This window comes from Simochromis diagramma, unplaced genomic scaffold (genome assembly GCF_900408965.1).
Source record: "Simochromis diagramma unplaced genomic scaffold, fSimDia1.1 OVJJ01000618.1, whole genome shotgun sequence".
In the NCBI taxonomy this organism is placed as follows: domain Eukaryota; kingdom Metazoa; phylum Chordata; class Actinopteri; order Cichliformes; family Cichlidae; genus Simochromis; species Simochromis diagramma.
In genome coordinates this window covers 10,599,342-10,610,419 of record NW_024387423.1, presented here as the reverse complement: position 1 = coordinate 10,610,419, position 11,078 = coordinate 10,599,342, and the positions used below count along the sequence as shown (strand labels likewise).

The 11,078-nt window shown below is 40.7% G+C and overlaps 1 protein-coding gene across 1 annotated transcript; it reads right to left on the bottom strand.

Annotated features, from left to right (window-relative positions):
• Nucleotides 1-358: 358 nt before the first annotated feature.
• coq3 (coenzyme Q3 methyltransferase) lies at nt 359-9,832 on the bottom strand. Its single transcript, XM_040013337.1, has 6 exons — nt 9,325-9,832; nt 6,696-6,833; nt 4,890-4,989; nt 3,004-3,255; nt 1,616-1,775; nt 359-1,290 (listed from the first exon to the last, which is right to left on the bottom strand). The coding sequence occupies exons 1-6, from the start codon at nt 9,516-9,518 to the stop codon at nt 1,118-1,120; spliced, it is 1,017 nt and encodes a 338-aa protein (XP_039869271.1). The 5' UTR covers nt 9,519-9,832; the 3' UTR covers nt 359-1,117.
• Nucleotides 9,833-11,078: the final 1,246 nt, after the last annotated feature.

Genomic DNA, 11,078 nt, shown 5'->3' with positions numbered 1-11,078 from the left:
ATTGTTGACAAGGAACAGAAGACCGCAGTTGTCATAGATGTTGTAATCCTACCGGACAGCAACATCGGGAAGAAAGAGCACAAGAAAATGGAGAACCAGGTGCTGAAGAAACATCTGGAGCAGATGTGGAAGGTAAAGTCCAAAGTGGTCCTAGTGGTAATAGAAGCATAAAGGAGCTGGAAAATTAGCTTGAGCAGATTCCTGGCACAACATCAAAGGTCTCCATCCAGGAGAGTGCAGTCCAAGGACCAGCTAAGATACTGCACAGAGCACTCTAACTTCCAGGCCTCTGGTAGAGGACCTGAACGTGAGGAGCACACACATACCACCCCCCAGAGGGTGAGAGGGAGAGTTCTTCTTAAAATATGTATATACAAAGACCTTTTTTTTTTCTTTTCTTTTTTTTAAAACCGGTGAAATGTCAACATATCTGAAATTGAAATAGGTGTAGTGCTCAGTCCTCACAGCGTGCTCCTGTTAGCTTCTGCACATGTTCTACAGTCATATTTCTGGTCTCTTTAAGACCATCATGCAAGCATGACTTATTCTCTGCACGAGGGAGATCTGTATTATGTAATGCTTCCACATGAGACCAGACCCCTTATAATCCCACAGGAAATGGTTGCCCCTCCCCTCTGTGGACACAAAATATAAATTAATATTAACATCTAAAAACCTGAAATCATGTTTGTTTGTTTTTTGTTAGCATTCCAAATAAATCACATTTTTCACTCTCATACGTTCATTCTTGAGAAATCAAACTGATGTGAGGTCAGTTTTAATGGAGGATGTTGCAAACCTTTAAGTATTCAGCCTCAAACACCACACTGACGCAGGACAGCATATGCTGAAAATGATTACACAATTAAAGGATGCACCGTTGCTTTACACAGCTTATCAAACACTAGACATGTATTCAGCGCTCACGCAGCACAGCACAGCATCAATGGGTCTGCCAAATGCAGCACATCTCTAATTCTATCTGCAGGCAGTTTGTCCCTTTCCTTGAATAAACTCAGTCTCATGTGCTGCGTCACAGCTGGCCGACAGGATGTCAGGGCCGCTCGCGTCTGAGTTATTATTTCTCATTTTTGGATTTCTTCTCAAGCGGCGTGGCTCAGCTGCTACTTTCTATGGTGTGGTCCTCTGGGTGGAGGCTGCTGTCCTCAGCCTGTTTTCTCAGTTTGACGGCGTGGAGGGCGTAGTTGATGGCAGTGCTGTCGGTCCAGCTCCAGGCTCCCGACAGGGGGTTGTACAGCATTCCTTTGACAGACTGCACCGAGAAACCATCTAACAAAGAAGGAAGACACTGATGTCAACACAAAAGGCAAAATTAGATTTTTATTTTTGCACTGCTTCTGAACACGAATTATAAAATGAGCTTTGCAGACAATTTATGGACACAGAAATCCTCAAAATTTACTGCTGTTTAAAATATAACTGTTACATCTTTACATCTTGCAGCGACTTTTTGTAATATGGTATATTTACTTAGTTCCACATAGATTTGCCCACTTAATTATTTAAAAAAAAAAAAAAAAAAAACTTTGCATTTTTAGTCTGTTTTCTATAATCAGTGGGAGCTTCTTTTTTTTCTCCCTCCAAAGGGACTTACGAGACTCCAGGAGGCGTTCCAGGTCTACTGGGCTGACAAACTTCTCCCAGTCGTGGGTCCCGTCGGGCACGATGCGCAGCAGCTGCTCCGCTACAACAATGCCCAGCACGTAGGACAGGTTGGTTTTATTTATAGTCGTGATGAATAGTGAGCCACCTGGCTGCACACAGGGAGCAAAAATGGAAAGGTTTGATTCATGAAATATAAATTAAATAGACTGCGTTACTTCTGGAAACACATTTCATGACACCTCTGCAGGTGATATACAAGGGAGGAGCTCTTCTACGAGACGCAGCAGGGTATTTATAGAATGGATTTAAGGCTTTCAGAGGACAAAATCCAGCGCGCGAGATCTGGAAGGATGCCAAACCTCAAAGTTCAACAAGGCCAAGAAAAATAGGTTGAACAGGAGGGGAGAGAAAAAATAAATAAAAGCATGAGCATCAAAAAATATATGTATGTGTGGTCAAGAAAAGTACATTTAAATGTTTGGGGTTTTTTTTTTTGGGTTTTTTTTTTTGTTTTGTTTTTTTGCCTGTCCCGTTTGGTTCTTTTGCCATCAGAATTATTGTCTAAAGGCGAGGAAAGATGCCCAACAGATTTACTTTACCAAACTGACCATCCCAGCCTTGCCGTAATGGTCTATTTGATTCACCTTTTATTGTTTATTTTATTTATTTTTTTATTTTCACTTGCTAGATACGGGACAGACTTGAATGAGGAAAAGAAAAGTGAGAAAGAAAGAGGAGGGGGGAAAAAAAACAGCGGAGAAGAGGGACGGGGATAAAGGGAAAAAAAACAAAAAGCAACTAAATAAGCAGACAAAAAAAAAAAAAAAAAAAAAAAAAAAATACATATACCAATCACCTGGATCACCTGTTGAGAAAGAAAAAAAAGAAAACAAGCAGAAGAAAACGAGAGCAATACAATAAACAACATCACGATGATCTATGGAAATATAACAGTAAATACTAAATATTAAGCATTATTGTGTTTGGGTTTTTTTTTAATGAAAGTGCAGAAGAAAGATTTAGACCAGAGAGAGAGAAAGAATTCCAGTCATGACTTAACCTCCTGTATTAAGCTTTTTTTCCCCCTCTCAGCTACTTTTGGCCCACTAACCTAGGAGATTCTGACCCCCAGGCTGCAGTATGGACCAAGGCTTTCACTGAAACTTTTCAATGATAAGTACAAGGCACACACAGAAAAACACAGCAGGTCATCCACAGACCCCGTCCAGCCCGGTGCTGACTCGGGCACCCATAACTGTCTAATTCAGAGAGAGGGAACCTCTACCTGATATGCAAACACAAGTGCAGTATTAATACACAAATATCAGAGTCAAAGTATTAAAAAACAAAACGAAACAATAAAACAACAAACAGCACCTTTAGCACTTGGCTGCAGCAGAAGGCGAACGTTTCCAGGTCAGCCAGATGTTCCACAACCTCAGACGCCACCACAGCATCAAAGTGTCCCGCTCCGTCATCCTCTCCTCCTGAGAGCTCTTCCAGGGTGCACACCTGGTAGGACACCCGCTCACATAGGTCCGGGTCAAAGGACGAATGCAGCTGGGCGGTGCCAATGCTGTTTTCCACTGGATCGATACCCAAAACTTTAGCTCCCAGACGACCCAGGGGCTGGAGGAGGATGAGGAGCAGAGAACTGCACGTCAAACTTCTTTTAAAAAAAGCAGAGCCGAATACAATTCACTTAAAAGAAGAACAGACAGTACAAAACCATATTAAAAATGATAAAAGTAGACAAAGCACACATTTTAAATGAATAATATATTAGTTGCATTAGCTTTGAGGAATAAGAATAAGAAACTTCATTGTCCTCTTTGGATGACAAATACAACATTATACATCAATCACATTAACCATGCTAAATACTTAAAAAATAAGTCACTGTTCAACCACAACAGCTAACAATATGAGCAACATTTGTCTTGCATTATAAAAAAAAAAAATATCTGTATCACAATAACTCATATTTTACTTAGTCTTAGTAGAAAAACTTGACTCTTACACACAAATAATGTTGTACTAACAAACTTGAAATGTTACTGCTTTGTTATCTAACCTGTCTTCCTCAGGATGCTGTGCTCATTTGACTGTGAAGTCACTGATTATGTGTTGGAACTCACATTTCCAAGCCTTATGTTTATCTACAGTAATATATTCACTGGGGGGTAATAGGCACAGATTTGCATGAACTATTAAATTCTGGAATACAAAATTTAATGAGAGAAAGAAAATTTCCTGACTTCCATCATTCACTTCATCCACACTCATCCATAACCTGTCCATCTTCATAAGAAGAAGAACTAGTAAATGGGGACTGTTGTTTTACATGCAGGTAAATACAGCACAGTGTAGGTCAAATGAGAGTTATTTGAATTCAATGTTAGGCTTTTATAATATATCTAAAACATGTCAATTAATACAAGAGATTTTGTGGTTGTTGAGTAAAAGAAACCCAAAACAACAACAACAACTCATGAAATTTAAAACAATATCAATCATGGCAGTAAAGCATCATTTCATCTCCACAAGATGCTGTGCTGGCACTGTAAAGAGAGTGGGGAAAAACAGCAGCGATGTGCAGGAACATGCACTAAATAAGGGTTTGGTGTGAACGGTGCCCTCCTGTGGACAAAAGCTAAACATCCAAGTTTGACTGAAGAGCTTTTTCGCCCAGGGGCCTGATATCCATCCTTCCGCTGCTGATCCCGTGTGATGGTAGGACCGTTAGCTAAGAGACGGTCAGACACACAATAACAGTCACAGCCTTAACAGGCGCTCTTATCATGTGTGTCTGTGTCTCAATAAGTCAACCTGTGTGACGGAGCTGTATAAGAACAGGACCTGATTTTGTCTTCAGAGATCACACAGCACAGCTGGTGAGTCCTCAGCTCACATCAAAGCTCCGTCCCAGTCATGCAGCTATCAGCACTAACAAACAGATAAACAACTGTAAACGACCGACTGTCCGATCCACCACGCCGTGACCAGTCAGATCAAAGCAGAACGAGCACCGGGCTGACGTTGAAATGTTTATCCGGGCTCTGCTGCGTATGCATGTGAGAAGCCTGGCACTGAAGCACATCGAAGGCACATATTTACGCTGCACGAGGGAAGAAAAGACTCAATGTGACGTGAAAGGTAGCAATTGAAACAATTGCGCCCAGACAGATAATATGTAGCAGGAAAGACGCTTTTCTTTGGCGCTGTTGTTTGCTCTGAGTCTGCAGCTTTCGGACGCTTTTTACCTCTGTGAGCAGGCCTCCTCCACAACCGACGTCCAGGATCTTCAGTCCTGCGAGTGGCTTCCCGGGATGGCGCGCTCTGTGCACATTCAGCAGGTTATCCCTGTGCAAGGTAAAAATATATAAAAATATATCTCCCAATCCCAAGTCTTCAAGATATTTCAGAATACTCTACAACAGACCTAACGCTTAAAAGTAAAAGAACAGTGGGCAGATATGAAATTGTGAACCTCCAAAGTCTATGAGAAGCCGCTTAGCATGAGGAAGTGTAGGGGTAACTCCATGCTGTATTACACCATCTTCTCTCAAATCGCTCCGAGCAACAGTGTCAGCCAGCAAACAAGCACCCTCACTTCCTTCCCTAATATGCAGTCCGACAGCCTCCTGCCTGCACATCATGCTCGTCATTAAAGCTCTGCTAAGGTGCCAAAATATACTTACATCCATCTAACTACCTCCTCGCACTACCACCACCCAGACAGAGCCAGACAAAAGCTACTGCTGAACTATCAGCACATGATAAACCATTACTGTTAGCATGAACTCAGTGATTATTTTCATAAAATTTACTTTGACTTAATGAACCAAAAACCCCAAAAAGAAATTCAGTGTCAAACCTGAAGTATTTCTGAGTGTTTTCCAACTTTATATTTTAGAAACTGTGGGTAAACATTTTGTCACACAGGTAAATTTACATACACAATGAATAAAACGTTTTTTCCCTATCATACTGTGTTCCCTCACTTTGGTGATGCTGGTAGAGTAAGCCATCTATCACATGGATCCAAATATCTCCGTGTTCAACTTCGTTGAGATCAGCTGACTGTGAAAACTGTAGTATATGGTTCGCATCATTTTCATAATAATCAAACCTTTCAGTGACCCACTCATGTCCTACAGAAGGTTACAACTGCCATATTGGAAAAGACCACTCCCATCAGGACATAAATCTGTATCCTTTGATAAGAGGACAAGTATGATGGAAACTCTGAATTCCTCACAATAAAAGGGCAGATTTTTTTCCTTTAATTTGTCACCATTGCATGTATAGTTATGATTCACTGTATTGCTGTCAGTGTAACATTTTGAGGACAAAATAGAAGTAGACCATTTTGCTAATAACTAAGGCAAATCAAACACTAAACCCGGTTTTGTTAAAGACATTGCATTTGGTTACTACACGGGGTATCTGCACAGATCCTGAGTCTGTGTACAACACCATGTATTACAGAACTAAAGCACACACTGAAACAATGAAGAAAATAAGGCACCATGGCAGGATGAACTATCAGAGTCGCAGAGCTCCAGCAGCAACAGTGGCAGCACTGCTGCTGTCTCTCATTTCAACTTGCCCTGAGGGTAAAATCTTATTGGGCAAATCATCCCCACTCAGACATCACTGACACTAGATCTGTCATACTGTCACCATAAGCACACATCATCATCATCACCACCACCACCACCAAGAAGATCCCAGGGTGGGGGAGGGGAACACAGCACTGGGCTCTTGGCTGGATGGCTGTCATGATTACAGCAAAGGGTCCTGAACAACAGATCTTATCAATCAAAACAGCCCCAGCCGACCCCCAAAACATGCACACGTGTAGAGCCAAAGCAGCTGAAACACTATTGGCTGAAAATGTACTGATATTTGGAAGAACCCTGTCACTTTCAATTTCTCTTATTTTTCCTTGTATCCTCACAAGTTGCTTTCAGATACCACGAGGCCGCCCGGCTTTCCTTTGGGTTATGTTACGTTGACACCATCTGTTGGCGCCGCTGATGAAGATTGACGGGCGGATTGTGTACCGTATAAAAGGCACCCTCAGGTCGTTCATGGCGTGAAGAGCTGCAAATTCTCCCTGTTCATCCCACCACTTGTTTGCCAACGACTGGAACTTCCTCAGTTCATCAGGGTCCACGGTGCTGTGAGAAGCTGACCGAACGCTGCATGTGGAAAAACAAACAAACAAAAAAAACAGCCATTAAAGTGGAAACAACCAAGCCAAATAAACAAGGAACCAACAAAAGACTGTTCTATAGTGTCGATAATAAATAATAAAAATCTCACTATACTTTTTGATTCAAAATTCTTCTCCAGAACCTGCAGCTGAGTAGCCCGACAGCTGTGTTGAGTCGAGCTGTTTGCACACATATTCCAAAAAGTATACACAGCACTTCACTTGTTCCACATTTTGTCATGTTAAAGCTTTATTCCAACATGGACTCGATTATCACTTCATAATGAGTAAAAAGGTTTGCTTCAAATTCTTGCAATTTTATTAAAAATAGAAAACAAATATGCCATGTAAGTATTCAAAGTCTTTGCTCAGTTTGATGCTACTCGCTTTGCACACCTATCTTTGGGCAGTTTCTCTCATTCTTCTTTGCAGAAACTCTCAAGCTCCATCAGGTTGGACAGAGTGGGAGTTGGTACACAGCCATTTTCAGATCTCAAACTTCAATCATGTTCAAGTCTGGGCTCTGGCTAAAGTCACTCCTTTGTTATTTTGGCTGTGTGCTTAGTGTTGTTGTCCTGTTGGAAGATGAACCTTCGCCCCAGTCTGCGATCCAAGCTAAGGCTGACTAGTCTCCCAGTTCCTGCTGCCAAAAAACATCTCCCAGCATGATTCTACCACCACCAAGCTTCACTGTAGGGATGGTATTGGCCAGGTGATGAGCGATACCTTGTTTCCACCAGACATGATGTTTAGCATTTAGTTCAATCTTTGTTTCTCATGGTCTGAGAGTCCTTCAAGTGACTTTTGGTAAACTCCAGGTGGGCTGTCTTGTGCCTTTTATTGAGAATTGGCTTCTGTCTGACCCTCTCCCATACAGGCCTGATTGGCGTAACGCTAGAGAAAAGATTATCCTTCTGGAAGTTTCTCCTCTCTCCACGCTGGAGCTGTCAGACTGACAATCGCTTTCTTGGTCACCTGCCTGACTCAGGCAGAACTTCTATTTACAGATGATGGTGATATTTTTGATGAAGAGTAATTTTTCTGTAACCTTCTCCAGATTTGTGTCTCAATAAAATCCTGTGTCAGAGGTCTGCAGACAATTCCTTGCTTTGTTTGTGCTCCAACATGCACTGTTAACTATGGGGCCTTATTTAGACAGGTGGACTCCGATCAAGTTATAGAATCATCAGATGACAAGTGGAACCAGGATGTACATGATTTTTGAGTGTCATAGCGGGGGCTTTGAATACATATATAAACATATTTGTTTGCTATTTTTAGTAAATTTAAAAGAATTTAAAGCAAACCTTTTATTAACCGTGTCACTATGGGGTATTGTGTGGATTTTTTTAGGTAAATAATGAATTTAATCATTTTGGAATGAGGATGTAACATGATGAAACACCAGCAGTCGTGTACTTTCTGGATGCACTGTGATGGCCTATGTACCAATATCAGTATCATTGGCTCTCATATGTGAGCTTACTGTTTTTCTTATCCTATCCAGTATTTTGCATTCTGCTGTGCTCATCATACTTTGGACATACTGAGTGCAGTAAAACTGAAGAAAATGAGTTAATCTAACAAGCAAAATACCAAGTCCTTTTGCTACTGACATCAAACATATAGTTTCTGAAGATGCAAATTGCAAATGAAAATTCTAAAACAAAAGGTTGTGCTGGTATTTAACCCTCAGTACCCATTTCATTCAGTTCATCTTGCTAAAACCAAGTAAAGACGTGTAAAAAAAAAAAAAAAACAACGTGTAAAATGGTTCGGTAATGATGCCGTCTCTGGTGACGTGCAAATTTTTACAAACGCTGAATTGTGCCGAATTTTGTTTTTTTAGTTCATGCATAAATCACATGCTCAAACTGCTATCACTTGAGTAAAAGAAAAAGGCAGCATTTTTAGTGTTCTAAAAAAAAATGGTGAAAAGTGTTCAGCCACAGGACACATCAAGACACTGAAAATCGTGTCTGTAAGCAATGAATCGGTTTGGGCAGAGATAATCTGCTTGGAAGCCTTTCTAATATGATAGCCATCCACAAAGATACTCAACTTTAAGATACTTTAAGATACTTTGACTATAAAGTATCGGGGTATTGGAGGAGCATCACACATTTCACGAATCAGTCCAGTTCATTTAACAAAATGACAAACCTGACTATCTTTCTGGATGCAAAAGGATGCTTGTATTAAATTTCAGAGTAGTAATTAGAATTGTTTCCGTAACATATTTATGATGCACTATGTATCAGCTGTCCAGAGTCGTAGAGCTACCAGGGTGAGCCTCGGACCTCTTAGTCTAAGCAGTAGCTGTATGCTGCTAAATTTCACTGGGTTTTAGTTTCTTTTTTTTCTTTTTAAAAAACTTGAATACTGATTTCTAGCCCTGCTTCCGGTCCCCCAAATATTCTTATACAGTGTGGCACTGGAAAGGAAGGTGTCACCACACGAGTGTGTCTGCTAAATACCCGTTTTGACGGAGCACAGCACGTCGTTCTATCTCCCGACAGGCGCTCCTCTGCAGCCACAGTGTCCGCTGTTTACACACCGCAGTCCAGCCGAACCCGCTTCTACCTGCGGCCCTCTGGACCAGGCCGCAAACAGCGGTCGTTTTAAGGCAGTGCAGCCCTAACATGAGGCGGCGAAACTTGTTGGAGTACATGTCATAAAACCATCGAGGTACTAGCTGTGAAGTTCATAATAAACAGTCTTCTTCGTCTTTGGAGTTCAGCGTCGCTGGTTTTCCTTCTTCTTCTACGCTGAGATTTAAGCGCAGCTCTCACCGTCGCCGTTGCACTGCTGCCCTCCTCTGCCTTTGGAGATGAGCCCACTTCTCCACTCTAGTTTCTCGGGCCTCTCAGGTAAAACCAGCGAGATGCTCCCCTGTAAAGCCTGCTTCCAGATTACAGTTACTATTTTCAGTTTCGTCATCATTGACGTTGACTATCTTTTTCAATTATTCCCCATGTCCTCTTGAGCTGCTAAGGACCCAGTGCCTCTGCCACTCTTCATTTATTTATATTTTATGTATTTAATTTTATGCTATGCCAGTTTTCTTTTTTGACTGCTTGTGTCTGCTCTATGGTATTTGAAAAAATAAATATGAGCAGTAAAAGTATGCCAAGTTCTTCCTTAATTGTTTAAAAATTAAAAAGTCCCAGTTGAGACCTGACCAACTGGACAATGTAGAGTCTAATGACTTTGGTTAGTTTCATTTGTCCAATACACTTTACCCAGTAATCACTTGCAGGTTAATAGGATCCATCAGTAAAGAAATCGGATATTGCAAATCACTCACTAAAAATCAGTGTTTGCACAGTAGGAAATGAAAGTTCGACAGCTTTCTGTTTGTTCCCAGTTTTTTTTTAAATTTATGTTTTAAAATGGATTCGTGGGAGTCATGCTCTCAGTTGTAATGCCTGATCAAACATTTAACTACAGTTTCATTTTTTTAAAGTGCCAATCATCTCTGTACAAACAGAAAAAAAAGTTTACTCATTGGGGAAAAACCAAAACTGATAACTTCACTGGCCAATCATATGTTACTGATGACTATTTTTTACTACTAGGGTGTAATTTGTGATAACTTGTATTATGTTCACATGTGGAACAAAACAGTAAGATCACCTATGACAAGAGTGTTTCTGGCACAGTGGAAACAGCTGAATGGTTTGAGGGACGTGAGATGAAGATTTTTGTGTTGACTGTTGTCTCCAAATTCTAAATGTGATTAAGCATTTAACCTGCACAGGCTTCAAGTACTCATGTGGTACACTAACCTGTGCTCCCCATTTGTCAGCGCTTGGACTCAGTGTTGGGATGCATGACATGAAGAGTTGTTGTTTTTTTTCCAAGGCCAAATCCAAGCATCACCTTTCAGAAAACTGTCTGGATGTGCTCATGTTATATTTTTATGTTCCAGGATTTAAAAAAAAAAAGAAAGATCAGAAACAATGGTGTACCAAACACTGGGCACGATTTTCAGGCTCCCCTGCAGCTGAGAGCCTTTAATGATGTGTTATGTAAGAAGTGAAACTATTGAAGTGTTAATATTATTTTATATTGAATAACTGTTTTTCAGTATGAACAAACAAGCAATTTGATGCTTTAAACAGAAACCATTATCCTAACTACAGCATCAAAAAATATTTTTTTCCTAAAGTAAAAGTTATTATACAAAACAACCTTTCAGATTTCTAAGTTACATTTTGATGTTGTAGAT

What these genes read in the sequence shown, in the direction of transcription:
- coq3 (XM_040013337.1), bottom strand. Translation starts at nt 9,518, where the DNA reads ATGTACTCCAACAAGTTTCGCCGCCTCATGTTAGGGCTGCACTGCCTT. An exon ending in CTGAGGGTGCCTTTTATACG is followed by an intron (nt 4,990 to 6,695) that starts GTACACAATCCG and finishes TACCTTGCACAG; the next exon opens with GGATAACCTGCTGAATGTGC. An exon ending in GGAACGCCTCCTGGAGTCTC is followed by an intron (nt 1,291 to 1,615) that starts GTAAGTCCCTTT and finishes CTTCTTTGTTAG; the next exon opens with ATGGTTTCTCGGTGCAGTCT.